Source organism: Penicillium hordei (assembly GCF_028827395.1).
Source record: "Penicillium hordei strain IBT 12815 chromosome Unknown utg000001l_segment0_segment0, whole genome shotgun sequence".
In the NCBI taxonomy this organism is placed as follows: domain Eukaryota; kingdom Fungi; phylum Ascomycota; class Eurotiomycetes; order Eurotiales; family Aspergillaceae; genus Penicillium; species Penicillium hordei.
In genome coordinates this window covers 4,388,567-4,410,452 of record NW_026623142.1, presented here as the reverse complement: position 1 = coordinate 4,410,452, position 21,886 = coordinate 4,388,567, and the positions used below count along the sequence as shown (strand labels likewise).

Here is a 21,886-nt window from a genome sequence, read left to right as displayed (position 1 = left end):
CGGGTATATTGCGTCATCCATGAACCAGCTGGAGAGATCCACCGGATATCACCCCTCAATCCTTCGGCACATCGGATCGTGAGAAATTACAACGGGGGCCAAATACTTTATTCTGCCACTTTCTAAAGCTTTCTAAGCTTAAGAACCCCAATCTTTACCGCTTGCTGTAGATTCGCAAGTTTTCAATTGCCTTTTCATTGAGAATATTCAACACATTTCGAAATCTCTCCTATCACCACAGAAACGGACGTGATTTCTCTCACCCTCTCGTCTGGGCAATACTCTCTCAAATAAGCTCTGTGTACCATTCTCATTTCAATCAGTCAACTTGTGCAAAATGGTCCGCATCCTGATAACTGGTTCTACGGATGGCTTTGGGCTTGAGGCTGCCCGTCAGCTGGTTCAGCGTAACCACACCGTCTATCTTCATGCGCGTAGCCAAGAGCGCGCAGATGAGGTCAAAGCAAAATGCCCTGGAGCTGCCGGCGTGCTGGTTGCAGACTTGACAAGCGTGGCAGAGACACGCAAACTTGCCGAGGAAGCAAATGAGATTGGTGTCTTCGACTCCGTCATTCTTAATGCCGGATTGCTTTACGGCCCGTTCCGCAAGACGCCAGATACCGGCGTGCCAGCTATGGTATTTGTCAACGTTATTGCACCCTATATCCTCTCTTGTCTCCTTAAACAACCTAAGCGTCTTACCTTTATCGCTTCTGTCCTACACCGAGAAGCCAAGACCGACGTGAGGGATATTTTCTGGCTTGAACGTGGGGAAAAGGATTTCCAGGATTTCCCAGCATACTGCGATTCGAAGCTTCATGTTATGCTTCTTGCTAATGCGGTAGCAAGGAGGTTTAATGGCACTTCAGTCACGTCTGTGCATCCTGGATGGGTGGCTACCAAGCTTGGAGGTCAAGGCGCTACCGACAAGCTGGAGGATGGTGTGGAGACATATGTCATGCTGGCTGAGGGTGATTATGATCAAAGTCTCACTGGTGTATATTTCGAACCTAAAAGGAAGATCGGTGAACCTCTTGCAGTGACAGCCGACGAGAATTTGCAGGAGGTAGTCGTTAAAGCTTGCGAGGATATCACCGGTCTTAAGCTAGCAGCTTGAGATTGGGATGTCGGCGCCCATTCATAATCAGGTAGCTTCAATTCATGAAATTACGTCGTCCTTCATAACAAATGATTGAGATCACATTGATGGAGGGGGGATATCTTGCACGTTAGGGTATAAAGTAGCACCTATAGCTTCCTCCTAAGGCAGATATAATAGAAGCTGCTTATATATAGATATAAGTGTTTCGACAATTTCCTAACGATAAATATACTTTATATCTTTCTGGGACCACTGGTAAAAGGTTAAAATGAATACATATAAACATATATTGATATCTTAGAAATAATATTTCACTTTTCCTTTTTCATTAATGAGAATAAAAGTACTTGTTATCAGCATAGAGACCAAAAATAGTACAAGGAATCATATGCTTTCCATCGGAGTTAGAAACCGAGGAGCCAATGATATCCAGAACGAGGTCTAATCAGATCAACGAATCAGAGACAACGTCAAATATATTTCATAATCAGCCTTACTGCAGTTAATCATCTGGAATCTCAACCGAAGCCCTAAATTTCACCTAGTTCATGTGACAAGTTTGGGTAAGATGAAAAATCCTTGCAAAGTCACTGTGTTGAAGGGGTTCAACGGGTAATATAGGAAAGAGAAGTATCTCGTGTGAAGATGCCATTATAGGGCAGGAAAATGGTAGTGATTGTGGTATTGCTTTTTTTTCCCCTTTCTTTCCTTTGGCAATTTACCATGAATTGAATATCTCGCTGGGTGTAGTGGTCAATCAGTTTGACCAACGTCCCAAATCTTGCTGCCACTGGTGGGTTCATTTTAGATCCAAGTTTATAAATGGAGAATTAATCTTGCACAAGCCGTTTATATGGCCTCTGTCTAGCTATAACTCCAATAGGGGGGGATATCTGAAAAGAAGACGACTCTAAAGATGTGCCAAGGCCGCAAATGCCGCTCACTATTCTTGTATGGTATCGAGTGAAAGCTCCAGTGGATACAAACACAATATTGAGTCAGTGCGTTGTCTGCAACCTTATGACACAGGCATCGCGAGACATTTGTTTCTTCACTTCTCGCATGCTAAATTCACTATAATACAATGTCTAGTCGCTTAGCACTAGATAACCAAAACTCCAAACGAAGGAATAAACAAAAGACAAGAAATATGTGCTCACACATGATAGCGCAATCAACCACCAAGTATCATGAAAGCCATGAGTCCAATCCAACCAGCCACGAAGACTGCGGTCATGATGCCAGCGCCTGCCTTGTCAGCGGTTGTCACTGTCGTTGTTTGACTGGAAGCAGTAGTATCGCTTTCGCCTGCTGTTGGGTTGCTAGTACTGTTTCCACCAGTTGTCGAAGTCACCGGAGCAGTGTTGTTAAAATTGATCAAATTTGCCGTGAAGACTTTTGTCACGCTGATCTGTTCTTCCATTCCCATCCACCCGTCCCATGTAGACTTGTACCACCGGACACCACAAGTGCCATTGCTGTGGCCAGTGCATGATGCAGCGGCTGCCTGCGCTGATGTTTGGAGCTTCGCGATAATGCTGTCAAATGTTGATGGAACAAGCAGAGCAGTCAATGACAACCAGGTGGAAGTCAGTCCTTTGAAGAGGATCTCGTTGTTATTGCAGTTTTCTGCAGGCTCGCAGTAATAGTCCTCAATAATTCCACCGGTGAGGAAAAAGTTGTTGAATGTCGTGTTCAATAGGCCATTTACTGCCGTCAGCCATTGAGACTTGGTAGTCCCGTTTGTCTATAAGGAGGGGTTAGCTTTGACACAACAAAGAAAATGCGAAACTCGAAATGGGTATTCCTCACGTAGTTGTACATATACGCTGCCCCCATCAGGTAAGTACCATAGTTGTACGTCCATTGGGCATTTCCCTGGGTCGCACAATCATTCTCAACATTGGTAGAATCAGCAACATTCCATGTTGAGTTGCTAAGCAAAGGTGATGAGACAGACCAATCCCAAATCTTGTTCGCCCACTTGAGATAGACTTCATCTCCGGTGTATCGGGCTAGACGCGCAGATAACTGAAATAACCCTCCATTAGAAATAGAATTCTTCATTCCGTAGCCAGACTGGTAGGGCCAGATCTGCCACCGTAAACCACCGCCACAGGAGGATGTATCCCATCTTTTGATCTGAGTATTGAAGACACCTTGGGCTAGAGAGAGCCATGAGAATCCAGTCGAGCGGTCTGGGAATGAGTATTCAGCGGCCGTCATAGCTGCCAGACCCCAGAACATCTGGTCGTCGTTTCCCTGGTAGATAACCGGTATTAGATATGAACGTGTTGTTGATTGTTCAGACAGTGCTCACCAGATAAGAACTGTAGTTGCTTGGCATATAGTCCCCGTCTGTGCCTGATTGCCATTGCAATCCAACACTTAGTTCTTCATTGTATGTTGTGTCACCAGTAAAGTGCCAGTATTCTAAGAGGGCCATGAAAAGTGGAGCTCCTTCCCACCATTTATCTGGAAAGGCTCCAGGGATTTGACCGGTCTCGTTGCCGTAATAGTATTTCATCATAGCGTAAGTCGTCGTACTCGCAGCATCTTTGATCGACTCTGTTGTAAACTCAAACGTTAGCTTCTCGTTCCCCCTAGTAATTGACATGAAGGGAGAATCTAAACCCCGCCACGTACGTTCATCCTTAATATCCAAGTCGATTGCGCGTGCTACGCTTGAAAGGAGTAGAGCAGCGACAGCACCTCTGAAGGGCGACCACCCCCCGAGAAAGTGCATCTTATCAAGGTGACCAATGGGAAACCATATAAATTTCACCAAGGAGAGATATCAAGAATAGGTGTAGGCTGATGTGCTCAAGAGAAGTCACTTAAGCATTAAAGAACGAAAGAAAATATTCTCCCCCCAGAAATGGACACTAGGAAATCTCATGTTCATAATATTGTTTTTAAATATAGAAGGGCATGCGTAATCCTCGGCGCTAGCGTCGTCAACTCATTTCATTGTGGAGTGTAAGCCCAGTTGTGGGGCTAAATGCCAAGCTTTTACAAGCTTTCTTCAGATTGATCGAAGGATCGTAGATACTATGTAGAGTATAGAGTAGATCTTGATCGTCCCGTCTCTTCCTCCGATGTTCAACCTGATTGGCTTCATCTTTTGTCTGATCGCTCATTTTTTTGGCGGGATTGACAAATCATGAGAAGAATTTTCAGATTTATCCTCGTGCTCGTGGGTAAGTTCCCTTCTCCATCGGTACCCCCGGTAGTAAACAATCCATAGAGCAGGACTTCCCAATACCCAAAGGCCAGCGATGAATGTAGCAGTCCATCCAATGCCGATGGATTTGATCAAAGGGGACGCAATAGCCGCGGCTCCAGCTCCCATAAGGCAGCGAAATAAATTGTTTGCTGCGGCAGCGGTGGCGGCGCTTTTGTAATTGATATCCACAACCAAAGTACTCAGGGTGTTGAATGCACTTGTAGTTGTAAGACCAGTGAAGAACAGCATCACAAGGGGGCCAGCCAGGGAAGTTCGATACTGCATCACCCAACCATAAGCTAAAATGCAAAAACTAGCCACATAGATCAGTGGAAGAGTAATCGCCAGGCGTGCTCGTTCGATATCAAAGTGTTCAATTTCCTGCTGTCGGTTCTTGTGAATGATCATTCCCTGCAAATGTGCCTCGCGGCGGAAGTTCCAGTCCAAGAGTCGGCCAACTACCCAGCGCGAGCTTATGGTCCCAATGCCCATGGGAAGATAGCACAGCCCAATTTCGATAGAGTTGAATCCAAATCGACTCGCCAACTCGGTCGACAAAGTGCTAATCACAGCCATGTACCCTGCGTACAAAAAGGCTCCGTACAATAGAACCAACCTCATTTCTTTTTGCGTGGCTATCAAAAGAGCTGAAATTGGGTTTGGACGCTTCTTCAGTTCCTGAATGGTGGAGTGATCGGCGAACCCTTGTTGGTCGTCGAATCGTGATGTTCGGATGAATAATGTCCACAGTGGGCGATTCCACGAGGCTGGCGGCACCGACCCATTTCCCACGACGGCTCGACATGTCTCAGGAAACACAACAAGGATGACAACAAAGCAAACACCCGATAGAATGACCAGGAACCAAAATATCGATCGCCAGCCCAGGAAATGGTCCAACAGCCCACCGATAACGGGTCCAAGTGTCGGACCTAGTGCCATTCCAATTCCAGCGTATCCAGTATACTTTCCTCGCTCGGCGCGAGTCGAGAGATCGGCTATGACAGCAGTGCCCAATGCAATCGTGCCACTGCTGCCCGAGGACTGCATACAGCGCAGGATCATTAGTGCCGTAAAGTTGTTTTGCAAAGCGAGACCAATATTCGCTCCCAGATAAATGACAAATGCAATGATATATGCAGGACGGCGTCCATAGATATCTGAAAAGCTACCAAGGAAAGAAGGAGCGAGTCCTTGGAATATCTACAAATGCTCAGCTTCATCATCTCTCTGCATGGCTCGGTGGACATTACCAGGTATGTTGTGATAGTCAAGTTGATTAGTGAAACAGAAACATTCATGTCGCTTGCCAGGGATGGGATGGCCGGCAGATAAATACTGCTAGACAGAGGTGAAAATAGGGCCGCAAAAGATCCCGCCATAATAACGAAAGTCTTTTCGCCATTTGGTATCACACTGTGAAGGGGGACCTGTTCATCGTTGATCGTTTGTTTTTCCTGATCAAGTCCAGGTTTTTCGGATTGACTCGGAGTATAGTGTTGGAGTTTCTCTGCTTTGACTGCATGCTGTACCTCACACAAGGGCGATAGACGCGGCTCTGTCGCACAAGAATCGGATGGGTGCACAGGCTGCATGGCCGAGAAGTCTAGATGGGAACGTCATTTTTTTAGGGGCCACCCAGGGTATATGTATTTTCTTCATTGCGATCGCGCTTTCTTTCAAGCTCAGCTTTTCCTCTTTCTCATCTTTTGCCTAGCGATGGCGGACCGTTACCGGGACCGGGATTGTCGGCGAACGAGGGTAAACAAGTGAGCAAGTGGATGCTTGGAGCTAAGTGGAGCCCTTGCGGTCGGACCTTCGCAGGGTTGGGATCACGTGATATTTTTGGTAACAAGTCGGTGCTGATAATTTTATCTACAGAAATCTGTAGTACATGGTATAGATGACGGATGTTGAGAACTCCAACTAAAATGACATATTTCAACAATCTGTGCGGTAATAATGACTAAACGTAATATATAGTGTGCCTGGTACTCGAAGTCACATGATGATTGGGGTATAATACCCTGTTCCAACCATGTATTCGACTTGGTATTTGACATTATCTTAGGTAGTTACCAAGCTAATCGCAATGCTTGCGGTGAAGAGACATTCATTCGGGATGGGATTTGCGAAATATGAAGACCATCATGGATGCATCTCGAAATTGCCAATGCATAAAATATGTTTAGACCTCCGCAAAGCCCATAAATGGGCCCGGACCCAAAACCCAACCCAACCCATAGCCTATTAAGGGGGTCTTGGCGCTTATTAACCGGCGTCTTATAATCGCTGTATTCTAACGATCTAGGAGAAACTACCTACGTTCTACTAATTGTATAGAGTTCAAATTTGGAATTTGAAATTTTAATAGCTATATAAGTATATATTTTAATTTCCAATAAAATCCGTCAGGTAGAGGTCGAGATACCGCGAAGAAGGTCAATATTAATATTTTTAATACTAGTTAGATATATATTTAAGATTTATATAACTATTTAAACGCAATATATGGACTTGACTAATAAATGGTTTCGAATCGATTAAAATAATAAACTATTACCTCGGGATAAAGGCTAGAAACGGGGTCTAAAAACATAAAGTAATTAAAAATTTCACGTTTTTCGGAATGTCTATTGTTTGAGGCCTACGGCCCATCGGTGGGCTTAAGGACCGGGCCCAAAACCCAGCCCATTAGTGGGTTGGGCTTTGGGCTTTGTGGGATTTGCGGAGACCTAAATATGTCCATACATCCATACATCCTAACTTGAAACAATAAATCTTTCTTTCCAAGATTCCTTTTTGGTTAAATATATGTATATAGTTAATATTAAAGTTTATGGATGGCGGTGAGTAATATACCATTGGAGTACTAGGCAAGGTTCAAAGGTCTCCAAGCCTTGACGTGAAAAGACAACATTCAGGGCAATGAAACCCTCTGTATAGAATTTTAGACTGGAGTGGCACAATGATTGTCATTCAAATGATTATAGTATTGACTGCAGGCCTCTTTGGTGGTCTAATACTGGCGTCCCCTTCCCATTCAGTGTCGCGTTCGCCGATAATCGACTTGGAGTATTCTCAGTATCGGGGCATTTCGTTGTCCAATGGTGTTGATCAATACCTTGGGATGAGATACGCAAAGTCACCCTTAGGTGGCTTGCGATTCCGTGGCCCGGAAGATCCAGAAGATACTGTTGGGGTGTTGGATGCATCATCGGTAAGACTGCTATCCACCCTGCCTCTAGCGCATTGAACTGATTTAGATAGTTCGGGCCCCTTTGCGTGGGGGTTGGAGAATCAATCAATGATTCTTTAGCAGAGGACTGTTTATTTATCAATGTCTGGCGGCCAACGAATGCCAGTGCGCATTCCAACATCCCTGTCTGGCTGTTCATTCAAGGGGGTGGATACGCCAACAATTCGAATGGCAACTATAACGGCAGCGAAGTCGTTCAGCAGTCCGGTCACAACATTACCTTTGTCAACTTCAATTACCGCGTTGGTGCCCTTGGATTCCTTGCCAGTGAGAACGTGCGAAAAAATGGAGATCTCAATGCTGGACTACTCGATCAGCGGAAGGCACTCCATTGGGTTCAGAAACACATTCGCAACTTTGGAGGTAACCCAAACCATGTAGTCATTCACGGTGACTCTGCCGGTGCAGGCTCGGTTGCCTATCATCTCACCGCGTATGGTCAACGCAATACAACCCTTTTCATTGGCGCAGTGGCAGAGTCGCCATTCTGGCCTACTCAAAGAACAGTTGCACAAATGGAGTTCCAGTATGACCGATTTGTGAAGGATGTTAGCTGTCACAAGGCAAAGGACTCCTTGGCATGCTTGCGTTCTGTGGATATTAAAACGCTCCAAAAGTACAACATCGACAAGCCATTCCCAGCGGGCAGTCCCACTCCAATTCCCCGGTGGTACTTTCTTCCTGTTATGGACGGAGACTTGATCCGGGACCACCTTTACAATCTGTTCAGTGGAGGGAAGTTTATTCATGTGCCCTTATTAGTCGGGGATGAGACAAATGAGGGCACCGAGTTTGCGTACAATGCAAGCAGCAAGTCCGAAGTGGCCCAGTTCATGAAGAACAATTATCCCGGACTTTCTCATACCCAACTTGATACCATCAACAAGGCATACGAGCATGTAGAGCCCCTTCCTAAGCACGCGGCTTATTTTGCATCGGCTGCGGGCGCTTATGGAGATTCGACCTTCACTTGCCCAGGCAACTTCATGACTACAGCGATGGCTGCATCATTCTTGTCCCACCGCGTCTGGAATTATAGGTACAATGTCCGCGACCGCACAAAAATTGCAAATGGGATGGGTGTTTCTCATGTATTCGATTTGCCTGCGATTTTTGGGATAGGGGAAACCAGTGAGCCAACCTATTCATATGCCAGCTCCAACGCAAATATCGTGCCCATCACCATGAACTACTACTTAAGCTTTATCAAAGTCTTAGACCCCAACATTTACCGGTACAAAGAAGCCCCCGAATGGCAACCATGGGGTTCAGGGGCTGGGAACCGACTCAGACTTGAGACAAATTCGACAGCGATGGAAGCTATTCCCAGCTTGGAGGTTGAGCGTTGCTCAATGTGGAAGAATTTCGCAGCAAACATGCAGCAATGAGTTAATACGGTGCCTAGAGGATTCGTGCCACTTCCCTCGCCAACTTTGGGGTCATCTATCATATGAAAATCAGCAATGATACAAAGTATTGGAAAGGCATTGTAGGCACATATGTTACTATGCCTATTCATTAGACCTCCATCGACATTTCAATTAACGACTTTCTTACGAGTCGTGAGAACAAATTCTTTTTCTCCTTCGCAGTCTAGCTTGTTTCGCAGGCACAGTCCTAGGAGCTTCCGGAATCTGTGAAAGCTCTTTCCTGCATTTTATTTGCCTTTCATTGTACACACTTTTATTTGCCTGTCTTGTTGGTTGGGTCTTTGTCCACCAAGAAATAGTCAACCCAATGTAGATTCCCAGCACTAAGGCAAGCGACTCGTATGATCTTCGCCCGTTGATCAGGGCCAAAGATAAAGAAACAATAACATAGATGGAGAAAAGGGATAGGCTCGCTTACCACGCTGTTCAATTCCTGCTTCATGTAGATTTTCTAAGCCTTCCAGCAATTTTCTAGCAGCACACATGCGACCAGCCATGGGCTTTTTTTTCCAAGTCAATAGGGTAAATGCATCTAAAGACATGACTCTAGGGGCCACATCCCCCCTGTGCTGAAGATCATGAGCCACCCAGATGGTAGAGCCGCCGCCAAAACCGAGTTTATGCTTGGCCAGATATCTCCCATTGAGAAATTCCATAAGATAAATGGGATAAAAAAACGTTACGTTTTCTTTATATCATATTTATGCCAGAGTTCGACGACGTATTCGAGATCAACCTGCTCGCCTTCATTGTTCACAAAGTCTTGAAGCCTGGGGCATCATCAGGGAGAGTCAAAATTTAGCCATTCCAGGCGAATATTTTTCAAAGGCAAATATATCTAGGGACTAGGGGGCGGGATATGACGTCGAGATCGGTGCGTCAAGAGTTGATTCCTTTTGGTTCCGGCCCGACCTATTGCCGACCCCGCATTTACTGGGTCTCCCAATCAGAGTAAGCCGAGCGGCTTGGGTCTCCCTTCCTCCTTTCGATCCACACCCATGTATCGTTTCTCAGTGAACCTAAAGAAAATCAGCTCAATTCCTCCTCGATTATCACACCACTCCCATAATAAGAGTTTTACGGCCTACCAGCATCTCAGCATCTCACGACTTGGTCATGTGGAGCCCCCTCCCATTGCATCCATTTTGGCTCAGTGGTTCAAATGAACCAAACCCTCCGTCTCCGAACCACGAGTCCATAAAGACAAATTGAGCACGACCTAGACGCTCACGGAGACCAATATCGAGACTCAACTTTAAATTCATAGCGCATACTGGAAGGAGTAGCGCTTTGCTGTTTCCTGGTCACTAGTACCACTTGCAGGCTTCGCAATGAGAAGGACCAGTACGTTCGCCGGGCGCGAGTCTCCCAGGCGACCACGCGACCCTGCGACCATAATTTTGCTCAGATGACAAAGGCGATAGGGCATCTATGGATTACTGCCCCTTTGTCGTTCTTACTGTGCATGCCGCGTGGAACTGGAGCTACAACATGATCAAGCGATCGAGACAGCCAGAGATTGACCAGTTAATCTTGCTACAGTGTCCTCCCTAACCTTGAAGTCTCAGCCGTATTAGCCAAACCGAGGGCTCTGTCTCCCAAGGTCTCGACCATCGCTGCTGCTTTTTCTCATCGGCTCACCCGTTCCTATATAATCCTTGCTATGATTTGCCGGGAGTGCTAAGTCGACCAGGGAATCCCTAATAAGCATGTCGACTGAGATCACAGATTATCTGAAGCTTTATATAGAAAGGAGCTTGTTATCGAGAATGTGTACTGAAAAAACAAACAACCACCTCAAAATGAATGTCATCGATCACTTCCCTCGGGTGAATAGTTGAGTATTCTACCTGTGCTGTGTAAGATTTCAGTGTGTATTTATCGTGCAACCCTGATCTTTCTTTGCATTCCGGCTGATTCCGCGAACACAGTCATTCGACCAATGTTACCTAAGTGAGGGGCAATAGGTAAAAAGCCACATTCCTGGAGGGTTCGGAAATCCGGGGAAGCTCTTTTCTCCACCCTCTCCACCTTCTCCACCTTTCGACATTCTTCACTCTTCCATGACATGCACATACTCACGAAATGAAGCCAGGTTCATTAGCTTATTTTCCTTCCCTCCCCGTTGAGCTGGTCGAGTTGATTGCGGGCTCCCTCGGTGCAGATGGCTTATTAGCCTTACGTTTAGTCTGTCGCGGGCTTCAGATGAAAACGTTTCATCACTTTGCGCAGCGGTTTTTTTCATCTATCAAGACCGACCTCTCTGGAGACAGTCTGCGCCGTATCAACGCACTATCGCAGAATATTGCATTACGCCCTTACGTTCACGGGTTGGCCTTCATGCTTCAAAATGGTGTCGGTCGCGGCTTGGTTTGGGACCGACATCCATGGGGTCCTATCTCCGCTCCTCTAGAGGTCGAAGCGATTCGGTCTCTGCGTGATAATCTGATCCAGAACTTGACTAATTGTCGATCCTTCTTTATTTTTTGTCGATACCCAGAGGGTCATCCGGATATGAGCCATGTCACTATCACCGACGCTGTCGCTGTGTTCTTTGCCCTGGTCGTCGATGCTTGTCTTCCGGTTTCGTCGTTCCATCTCATATATGCCAACAAATACTCGCGCACCTTGATCATGGACATGCGTCGTCTTCCCAAGCTTCTCTATCGCCAACCTGAGTTCAAGGTTGTGTGGGCCAATTTACAAAAGCTCTCTTTGGAACAATATCTCACATTGGATAATTTCGGTTTCCTGCTTGAGCTAGTTCTTAGCGCCCCCAATCTTCGAACCCTCCTACTAAACCTCGGCTCGCACGACTTGGCGTCTGAATTCATGCATGAACTAGCTGAGGTTGCCAGCTTTTCCCAACTGCGTGAACTCGCCTTGTTCCGAACATCCATGCGGGGCCCCGATCTCAACAAGTTACTCGCTAATGTCCGCCCAAACTTGATTGCACTCACATTATACCATGTTTCTATAGCGCCAGGAAGTGATTGGGCTCCTGTTTTCCAGGAGTTGAGTCGGGGATTTCTAGCTTTGCAAAGTATCTCGCTGTATTGTCTGTGGGCCAGTACGCCTGCTAAGGGTCTCCTAACCTTTCCGGACATCCCAAAGACACATTCATTGTGCACTTCGACGGGCCACATTCTCAACGTATTTTACTCTGAAGATATCAAAGCTCCCACTGTCCTTGGGATCGAGTATTCTGGGTCCAAGGTGTCACATGTGTTAAATTTATTACAGACAAAGACTGAAAGACCTTGCCCACATTAGGGAAGGTCGCTTCTATGTATTTTTTTACATTTTACATTCTGACGCGGGTTTTTCTATTTATCTTTTTGACTCTTTTTTTTTAGCATACTTGAGAAGCTCTGATAAATATCTGCTTATAGGGTGCTGTTTTGACATATCTACATGATTTTATTTTCCGTATAAAACCAATGATAATAAATATGTTAATAGTGCAGTCTTCAAATTCGAATCAGAAGTTCAAACGTCCACTTCTAGATATTTGGATATGTTGGGTGTTCACCCAACCCGCTTTGATCTGGGAGTCAAGGGGCAGAGCGGCCAAAGGTCAAATGCCTGATTTTATAGGCTTGGTGCCTGAATATGCCTGAATTATGCCTTATTTTACATCGATTGAATTACAATAGGTAGCTTTAATGAGCAAAGTTTCTATAGGACCGTAGGTAGTTTATAGGAATAAAGCTATTCCTACTATATAAATCACCGTATGCGCCTATTTCTAGGCGTTAAAGCTATTACGACTGGCTAAATCTCTTAAGATTAATATAAGGAGGTAGTTTATACCGTTTGGGACGGTTCTCGATGTTAGGGATTCGAAGAAAGTGATGATTTGTGGAGTAGGAATAGCTTTATTTTTGAGGAATATAGAGATTTCAAAGTCTCTTATAAAGTTTGCTTTTTTTTTACCGCCTTTATAACTACCTAAAAAGAATATCTAAAAAGATAGCTAAAAAGATAGCTTAAAAACTGACTGAAAAACTGACTGAAAAAGATAGTAAAAAAGAATAGCTAAAAAGAATAGATTAAAAGATAGCTAAAAAGATAATTCAAAAGATAAGATATTTAAGGCCGTATAACTAGCCAACTATTCTTATATATGGTATGTATAACTAGAAATACCTTCAATTTATAGTATAAGGTATAGAGCGGTGTCGAAAACGGTATATAATTTAGGCATATCAAGGCATCACCCCTATGAAATCAGGCATTTGACCTTTGGCCGCTCTGCCCCTTCGCACTGGAGGTCAAGGAGCTAGCCAGGCGTCTGGGCAATTGATTGGAGATGTGATTAGCTCGTCTCTCTTCGCCGCCAGATTTCAACCCACAATACTGCGCAAGTGTAAAACAGTAAAAGGGTCCAAGCAGATCCATTCAGCTTCTGCATTTCGGACGATTGGACGATATTATCGCTCTGAAGTACGGCCGCACTGAGCCCCCACGTCTTAAGAGCCTCCCTTCCCTGAGATTTCTCTCTTTCTTTCTTTTTGAAGCTCAGCTACCTTTATATCTATAACGATAGTCACATCTATTGAGATTGGGAATAAGTGACAATTCCATACTCCAAAAACAAGGTACAATAATTTTTTCAAACAAGCAAACGGCATTCACAGGCTAAGTGCACGTATTTGATATGACCCAGTGGTGCATCCGGCGTGCTATAAGCCCTGAAAAACAATATGTATCCTAACCATAGTATTAATCAACATAATTATCAATCCTGTCTGGCAGGGTCCTGAGTAGGCTTGTTAAGCAGGTACTCATCAATCTCTGACATGATTTCAGGAGTCAGCATCGGCAAAAGCTTCAGACTTTGCACGTTGTCGACGATCTGCTCTGGCCTCGAAGCGCCCGTGATCACTGATGCAACATTCTCATTTTTCAGACACCATGCCAGTGCCAGCTGCGAGAGTTTGACGCCCAGTCTATCCGCTAGTTCCTATTGAGGGTCAGTCTCATTCTTGATTCGAGTGGTTTGATGATGGGTATACCTTAAGCCCGGTAATCTTGCGAATGTTCCTGGCCCATTCCTCATTCTCCCAGTCCTTTCGGACACTGCTCGCAAACTTGTCGTTGCTCTCGGCGAATCGTGAGCCTATCGGAGGCGCTGCTATCGCATCATTGTACTTGCCGCTCAGCAGACCCATCTTCAACGGAGAGAAAGTGGTGAGGCCAATCCCGCACCGGGAGTAAATCCGCTGGAACTGTCCCTCGACCCTGTCGCGATCCAACATGTTATACAGGGGCTGCTCAACAATGGGCGCGATAAGACCTAGGGACTTGGCTATTCCGCAAGCTTCGGTGATCTCATCTGCAGACCATTCTGAAGTTCCCCAGTAGAATGCCCAGCCCTTTTCAATAACGTGGTTAAAGGCGCGGACGGTTTCTTCCATGGGTGTCAGGCGATCCGGGCGATGGGCGTAAATGATGTCAACGTATTCGAGCTGCAGTCGCTCCAGAGAAGCCTGGGTACCCTCAACAATGTGTTTACGTGATAGTCCGTGGTTATTGACCAGGATTTCGCCATTTGCAAGACCCCAGTTTAGCTTGGTAGTAATCACCAGATCGCTGCGCTTCCAGCCGAACCTTTTGATGGCTTGTCCCATGACAACTTCAGATTGACCATCGGCATAACTGCAACTGTAAGCTTATGGGCTTTTATTGAATATGGTCATCGCTTACCTTTCTGCTGTGTCGAAAAGATTGATACCGCAGTCATAAGCCTGCTTCATGCAGTCAAAGGCAGTCTCTAGAATATCGAGTTAGTAATAAATTGCGCGCTGAAACTGAATGCCACTCGTACGGTTTTCCACATGGCCTCCGAACCTATACGATTTGCCCAGGTTAAATTTTTGTTTTTCTTCCTTCGTTTTGCAGGTGACATAGAAAGGCCTCTCACGTTAACCATCCTCCCAATCCTAGGGCAGATACATGCAAGCCTGAATTTCCCACACGGCGATATTGCATATCTTTGTTCTTGTTGGGCCACGCCATGGCTTGAGTGTTCAATCAGTTGCTAGAAAAAGAAAAAGAAAAAGAAAAAAAGGTATCACGAATTGTAGCTAGAGAAATTGAAATAGAGGGGGATCAAATTAATTTGTACTGCGACTTGGTCTACTTCAACACGAATTCGGTTGCGATCCACGATTGGCTGAATGAGATCCGGACTGGGGCCGATTGGTAGTGTGGAGACGGATCGGAGGTATTCTCGGGATCCAGACGATGTGGGTCTTGTCTCTATGGCGTGCCCTGTCCACAGTATAACGCAATTCGTTATCACCCCTTTTCTTTAATCACGGTTTCAGATTCGACGGAGTCTCGTATACCTGAGGACGCATGATATACCCCACGTATAGGTTCAGCATGTCTGCCAGATCACCGGCGACCAAGACCGCCTGCGATGGCTGTAAGATTCGAAAGGTGAGGATCGTGATAGAATCGGCTCTCACTAGAGTGTAGGATGTGGTGTTAATTGAAAACTTGAAGATCCGATGCAGGGACGGTTATCCATGCCATGGTTGCCGGAATTCTCGTATCAAGTGTACATATCTTCTAGCCCAGCAGCCCCGCGGTCCGCAGCGCCTGCGTTCCACGACTCAGTATCTGATCGATCAAGTCCAGCGCGGAGCCGCAGTTGAGCCTAGCCAGGATTCGACTCACTTTAGGGAGCTGCAGGGGGCGGACGTCACAACTCAATTTCCAGCGGGCGGGCGAACCAATGATCGGCAGTCAGAGAGGTGCGTATTCAACGGCCAAACATAAACATGTTCCTTCCTTATTTTGGCCATTATTCAGCAGTTTATCATTTACATGCCAAATCCCAACGAATGTCATTGCCTACCCCCTCTATATCTATCATGTGCGCATGTATCCCGTGTGGCCAATCGTCGATGCCAAAAATGTAATATCTCTTCTCCAACAAGTCACCGGGGACATCGATATTGAGACATACGCACTGGCGACAGCCATTGCAGCCGCAACAATCGCCCAACTGAGACTCGAGCAGAGCTTCTCGCACGATGAATTGATCACCGCCGATACATTCGCAGCCGAAAGCATGAGAGCCCGAAGATCGGGTGAATACACGTCCGCAGTGAGTTTGAATAAGGTGCGGACGTCGTTCTTTCTTCATATCTACCATGAAAGCAAGCATGCAGGTGGCAGCGAGTCGCTACTTTTTCTGAGAGAATCCATATCTCTCGCCCAGATGATGTATTTGCATCGCGAAACAGCATACATTGGACTGCCACAAGATGAGCAGCAGATTCGCCGACGAGTGTTGTGGCTGTTATTTATCACGGAGCGGTAAGGTTATTTCCACTTGCAAAAGGTGCGGGCTCTAATCTTGGAATAGGGGTGTCTGCATTCTTCACAAACTTCCTGTTGTGCTTAAGACTAATATTTCAACACCCGAACTGGATCTCGACGGCGAACCCCAAGTTCTACCCGCGTTTTTAAAGCTTCTGAATCTGTTCCGCCTCTTCGAGCAGTCCAGGATGTTCGATTTCATAGAAGACGACAATCTTGGGTTGTGTTCAATCCCCGATGAGATGGGGAATCTGGACAAGAGATCCTTTAAAATGTTGCATGATGGGCTACAGGACGGGTCGACTTTAATGGATCACATATCGGACGTGCAGAAAGCCGACCTATGCGTCACTAGGCACTGGATGCGGATGATCCTATGGAAAGTCTCAGCAAAACACCACCAATTTTTTCCATCCCAATGGGCTGACTCTCCGTCGTTTCCCATCCTGGTTGCAAAAGAACTTCTGGACATCGTATCTAAGCTACCTCACGCTGCAATTAAAGCCCATGGCCTTGGCATGGTGCGTTCCTAGATGGATGTTCTTGAAGTTATATTACTGACGAGGTACTGCAGGAGTTGAAGTTGTATGGTATTGCCAATTCACTGGCTGATGCGGTAATTAATATGGCTGTGCTACCCAGGGCTTCGTTCTGGAATGACGAAAGTCTTCCATGCAACATCTTGGCTCGACTACACTCATTTTTATCCACCTTCCACGGCGATGAGAATAAGGAACTAGTGGATGTGTTGTATAAGAAAATGACCGAAGCGCAATATAAAGCCGATCGCGCAATGTCGTCTACAGTACACGCGCCGATGAAAAGTAGACATTTGATTGAAACAACTGCATCCGAGAATCAACTAGTCCAGGAAGAGCCTCTACTTCCAGGACCCGACCACATCATTACCTTTCCAGATTGGCGCGAGGGCGGAGAGCTGAATCCTGCAATCCACCCCACTGGCACGGATTGGTGGATGCCTGGAAATCTTAATTCAGTGGAAGAGCAAGCCGAATACCCGATTTTTCTAGACGATATGCTAGCCTGTGGGTTTACGGGATCGTGTTTCTCTTCAGCGAATAATGGCTATCCTGCATTTAGCTACGATCCGCAATTTACCGGGGGTATGTAGATCCACTAGAATTGCATGATACGATGAGTTCCTCGGGGCACCATTTATTATCACCATCGGTGGCCCCTCTTCCGTCGAGAATCTGATTGGAAGTCTTATGACCCAGAATAAGCCCCGCCAGGTCCCGTCTGAGACCTTTTTGGCTAATGAGATGGCAACTCAGAACTTTTCTAGGAGATTAGTAGTCGAGTGTTTGATACCAGACTACGCCTTGCATTCGGCCTTCCATATTTGCGTTGTGCCCAAATGTACATATCCAACCTAAATATATGTGTACCTTAACCCAAACATAAAGCCGAACTACCTAGTACGAAAAGCGGAAGTCTAGCCGTTGGTTGCCTTCTTTCTCTCTGGCGACTTGATCGGCTTGGTACAGCTCTTGCTCCTCTGGTGACATAGCATTCCACTTCTTCTCCTTTTGGCGGTTCAGATAGCGCAGGAGCTCACGCTGGAGGATGAAGACAACCAGCGCTAACGCACATATCGCAATGAGAACTTTGTTTCCGGTATGATAGTACGGAGAGTCGTTGCTGCGGTATATTTCTGTAGGTAGATTAGCAATTGATCAGGATAACATATAACTGAGGTATCAAATGCTCAAAAACTCACGGGACAAAATCACGGATCCAATCTGCACGATGACATTATACGTCGCTGCGGTCAGGGCTCTCTTCTTGACATCGAATGTATTCTCGGAGATCCATGCCGACACGATCGGGTGGAAATACGGATATCCTGATATCAGGGTGGTAATCGTGAAGCGTGGCCAGTTATAACCGCCATTCGGCAGGGCGAGCAACGCTGCCAGCAGAGGCAGAGACCACAGCTCGCCGAAGAGGCAGTGGAAGGTGCGCTCTTTGAAAACCTCGCTGCTCTTACAGAGGGCAAGCATGAGAATGATCTGCAGCGCGGCCGAGGGGATCGAAAGCATGTTCGAATCAAAGGTTGAAAATCCAAGGCGTCTGAGGGTCAGGGAGAGGTAGGCCTGGACTGGGCCCTGCGGGATGTATGCAATGAGGCCGATCAAGTAGAGGCCCCACATCGATTTGTCACTCCAGGCCTCGAGGAGGTCTTGGAAAGTGGCATGTTCTTGGATATTAGTGAGTCCCTTCGAGGGGTCATCGCGGAGGAGACGCTGTAGGGAGTTAGACGATTCATGAGCCTTTAAGACGGGGGAAGACACGTACGTTAACCATGATCACCTCCTGACGTTCCGTGTACCACGGCTTGCGGATGAGAAAGCTTTTGGTTTTTGTTGAAGAGCTGGGCAGATAGAGCAGGCCCTGCAAAATGTCAGAATGCATATTTCTAGTGAAGGTATAGAGTTAAATCATACCACAACACCGATCATGAAGGTGAGCAGTCCTTCGATCAGGAACAACCAGAACCAGCCGGTCTTTCCCTGGACTCCTCGCATCTGGAGAATACCTGCTGCGAGAAGGGAAGAGATAATGCGGGCGACCTATGGTAGAAACAAATAATGCTTAGTTCGAGTAGATTTGCAACTACTACATCAATGTAGAGATGGGAGCATACATTGAGTGTCGACCAAAAGAATGCTAGCCGCACGGAGAGTTCGCGTGTTTTATAGAAATAAGTCGCAAACAATATCGTTCCCGGAATGAAACCACCTTCAAAGGCGCCGATCAACGCGCGAGTGATGTAAAATGTAGCACGACTTGTGATCCAGGCTTGCGTCCATGACACCAAACTCCAGCCGATCATCATGAGAGGAAGGATTCGATTGAAGCCATAGCGCTTGATGAGGAGCTGCACCGGAATTTCTGTCGATAAGAAGGCGATCAACTGAATGGTCGTGCCCTTCAAAATGAAATATTAGTATGCGTCGTGCCACTTTCTTTTTAACATTCTCACATTGTTGTAATCATTGGTTGTCATTCCCAAATCAACGAGGAAGTTGTCCGTGACAGCATTCGATAGATTTCCACGGTCTAGTTGGAGACCAAAAAACTGTTTCTGCTTAGCATTGACCTTCATTAAACCGGAAAAAAAAAGGAAGCATACCATAAGACAAATGAATGACAACAGCATCAAGTCCGTCTTGAATACAACATTTCTCTCCTCTTTGGCGGTCCAGGTAGCGGACGGGTCAAATCGATGGTATCCCTCATATGTCTCATGGGGAGCAGTGACGCTGGCAAGGCTTCCCTGTGTGGTGTCTGTTGGGACTTTAGGGTTGTTGTTTTCCTCGTCGCTGGATTTGGTTTTGCCTATTGGGCCCTGACCAATCTCGGCCATGATTTCTCTTGCAGGACTTTTAGATTTGGTACAGTTTGGGGAGACCCTAGAAAGGCAAAAGAAGTAGAATGAGAATAGCTACGACGAAAAATTCATATAGCATGGGGATTTCTATGATTATATAGTTACGGGTTATCTATTCCTCGTGGCCAGTGTTGGATGATAGCTGCCACAAACACGCGCATTTTATGATACGCCTAGTCCTACTTACCCTAAATACTTTAAATCTAGAAGGGATTGCAAAAGGAGGAGTGTAAAGCACATCATCGACTAAGAAGTCTGGGACAAATAATAACGGTTATTTCCAACCAATGGCGGTTTCTATTCCTTAGCGTCAACCCCGCCTAAAATATTGTTCCTAATATTATCTATATTTCTCCCCTAAACCACAAGTCAGCTATAATACTGTTCAACTTCCTACAATCCAATCTTGAAAACTCCACTGAACTTTCCCGGGCGCTATATCAGCATTGAAAGATATTGTTGAGGTTTGTCTAAAAATATTCCATCAAATTGGCATTAGCACGCCATAGTCACAGCTCCGAAATTGTCGCCGACGCCCCACCGAAGATAGCGCCATTTAACTTTTGCCTAGCGGGATACATCTAATATACGAAATGCCTCGGCTTTAAAGCTTCAGGGAAGTCGCTATTTTGTCATCGCTCGAATTTATCCGATTGTTGAATTAAAAAGGGGCAACATGCCAGCTATCGCCACCGACGCCAACACCATGTCCACAATTAAGGGAGGCAACGAGGAGTCACAACCTCGCAACTCGCGACCGCTTGAATATTCAGGCAGCTTGGACTCATATTCCCATAGTGACCTAACTCCTGTTATTGGTACAGAATACAAAGGACTGCAAATTGCAGATATTCTAAAATCGGAGCAATGTGACCAGCTAATTAAAGACCTTGCCGTGACCAGTATGTTACATCTCCATATTCTCATAGCGTGTTTCTAATAATTAAAAAGTATCGAGACGAGGCGTGATCTTTCTGCGTGACCAAGATTTGACGCCACAGCAGATGCAGGCATTTGGGGAGAAGTTAAGTGAAGTGGCAGGATGCGTGAGTTCCTTTCACGGCTAAGACACTCTTCTTTCCCTGGGGGATTGCTAGACTGACTTGATGATAGCCAGAATCATCGGGCTTACACGTTCACCCCTTGACTGAAAGTGGAAGCGAGCTGGGCGACCAAATCAGTGTCATTAGCAGCGAGAAGCAGAGGAAGGGCGGCGGTCTCACCCATCAACTCAGCGACACAAGCCGATTTGCTTCAGTGGGGTGGCATTCCGATATTAGCTTTGAACGTGTGCCCTCTGACTATGCGATGCTCAAGATCCACACTCTCCCGGAAACGGGAGGAGATACATTATGGGCATCAGGGTACGAAGTATACGACCGTCTCTCGCCGGAGATGGCAAGATTTTTAGAGGGCTTGACGGCCAAACATGATGCGAAATTCTTTCACGACGAGGCACGGCGGTTGGGAAATCCGTTGCGAAAGGGAATCCGTGGCTCGCCTCTCAACCAGGGCGAAGAGCTCGAGGCAACACATCCCGTCATCAGAACTAACCGTATGTGGCTCCGCATCCCTCTTCTAGTTTAGATTACTAACACTGAGCAATAGCGGTGACTGGCTGGAAATCCGTTTATGTGAACAAAGGATTCACTAAGCATATTCAAGGCGTGACCAAAGAAGAATCGGATCTATTACTGGAATATTTGTTCAATGTAGGTTGAGAAACCTTACTCTATGACTCCACTACCTAGGTATTCAGGATGGCTGACAGAAAGTAGTTGGTGACTCAAAACCACGACGCCCAGGTTCGTTTCAAGTGGAGTCGGAATGATATGGCAATCTGGGACAACCGTTCTACATGGCATTGCGCCACGTACGACTATGTAGAGGCTCGAGCTGGTGACCGTGTGTGCAGTCTAGGAGAGGCACCTTATTTAGACCCTCAGTCGAAGTCTAGGAGATCTGATCTAGTAAAAGTTTGAGCGAGCTTTGGGAGACAAGGGATATACATTGAAGAGGGGAACGCTCAAGGCTGTATGCTCTACAACATACGGGTCGATTTAGCACTCGTAACTCAGCTTCATACCCGACCTTGCGTACAAAGGAACCCAGGTGTGCT

General features: G+C 46.2%; 9 protein-coding genes across 9 annotated transcripts; 5 read left to right on the top strand and 4 right to left on the bottom strand.

The window, feature by feature from the left end:
- Positions 1–337: 337 nt before the first annotated feature.
- N7537_001674 (uncharacterized protein) lies at positions 338–1,117 on the top strand (the record flags this gene model as incomplete). Its single annotated transcript, XM_056892732.1, has 1 exon — positions 338–1,117. The coding sequence occupies one exon, from the start codon at positions 338–340 to the stop codon at positions 1,115–1,117; it is 780 nt and encodes a 259-aa protein (XP_056757727.1).
- Positions 1,118–2,276: 1,159 nt separating this feature from the next.
- N7537_001673 (glycoside hydrolase family 76 protein) lies at positions 2,277–3,848 on the bottom strand (the record flags this gene model as incomplete). Its single annotated transcript, XM_056892731.1, has 4 exons — positions 2,277–2,849; positions 2,915–3,364; positions 3,423–3,670; positions 3,749–3,848. 4 exons carry the CDS (start codon positions 3,846–3,848, stop codon positions 2,277–2,279), a joined length of 1,371 nt encoding a protein of 456 aa, XP_056757726.1.
- A 390-nt stretch (positions 3,849–4,238) lies between these two features.
- N7537_001672 (uncharacterized protein) lies at positions 4,239–5,393 on the bottom strand (the record flags this gene model as incomplete). The annotated part of the gene is made up of 1 exon (XM_056892730.1): positions 4,239–5,393. The coding sequence occupies one exon, from the start codon at positions 5,391–5,393 to the stop codon at positions 4,239–4,241; it is 1,155 nt and encodes a 384-aa protein (XP_056757725.1).
- A 1,903-nt stretch (positions 5,394–7,296) lies between these two features.
- On the top strand, positions 7,297–8,975 carry N7537_001671 (putative carboxylesterase; the record flags this gene model as incomplete). The annotated part of the gene is made up of 2 exons (XM_056892729.1): positions 7,297–7,548; positions 7,599–8,975. 2 exons carry the CDS (start codon positions 7,297–7,299, stop codon positions 8,973–8,975), a joined length of 1,629 nt encoding a protein of 542 aa, XP_056757724.1.
- A 2,127-nt stretch (positions 8,976–11,102) lies between these two features.
- N7537_001670 (uncharacterized protein) lies at positions 11,103–12,290 on the top strand (the record flags this gene model as incomplete). The annotated part of the gene is made up of 1 exon (XM_056892728.1): positions 11,103–12,290. The coding sequence occupies one exon, from the start codon at positions 11,103–11,105 to the stop codon at positions 12,288–12,290; it is 1,188 nt and encodes a 395-aa protein (XP_056757723.1).
- Positions 12,291–13,758: 1,468 nt separating this feature from the next.
- Positions 13,759–15,038, bottom strand: N7537_001669 (uncharacterized protein; the record flags this gene model as incomplete). The annotated part of the gene is made up of 5 exons (XM_056892727.1): positions 13,759–13,983; positions 14,036–14,678; positions 14,727–14,793; positions 14,848–14,870; positions 14,944–15,038. The coding sequence occupies 5 exons, from the start codon at positions 15,036–15,038 to the stop codon at positions 13,759–13,761; spliced, it is 1,053 nt and encodes a 350-aa protein (XP_056757722.1).
- An 871-nt stretch (positions 15,039–15,909) lies between these two features.
- On the top strand, positions 15,910–17,484 carry N7537_001668 (fungal specific transcription factor domain-containing protein; the record flags this gene model as incomplete). The annotated part of the gene is made up of 3 exons (XM_056892726.1): positions 15,910–16,349; positions 16,399–16,873; positions 16,927–17,484. The coding sequence occupies 3 exons, from the start codon at positions 15,910–15,912 to the stop codon at positions 17,482–17,484; spliced, it is 1,473 nt and encodes a 490-aa protein (XP_056757721.1).
- A 304-nt stretch (positions 17,485–17,788) lies between these two features.
- Positions 17,789–19,743, bottom strand: N7537_001667 (putative MFS transporter; the record flags this gene model as incomplete). The annotated part of the gene is made up of 7 exons (XM_056892725.1): positions 17,789–18,027; positions 18,094–18,619; positions 18,672–18,767; positions 18,821–18,946; positions 19,021–19,305; positions 19,360–19,455; positions 19,510–19,743. The coding sequence occupies 7 exons, from the start codon at positions 19,741–19,743 to the stop codon at positions 17,789–17,791; spliced, it is 1,602 nt and encodes a 533-aa protein (XP_056757720.1).
- Positions 19,744–20,443: 700 nt separating this feature from the next.
- N7537_001666 (TauD/TfdA dioxygenase family protein) lies at positions 20,444–21,749 on the top strand (the record flags this gene model as incomplete). Its single annotated transcript, XM_056892724.1, has 5 exons — positions 20,444–20,669; positions 20,719–20,813; positions 20,881–21,322; positions 21,376–21,479; positions 21,546–21,749. 5 exons carry the CDS (start codon positions 20,444–20,446, stop codon positions 21,747–21,749), a joined length of 1,071 nt encoding a protein of 356 aa, XP_056757719.1.
- Between the last annotated feature and the right edge of the window lie 137 nt (positions 21,750–21,886).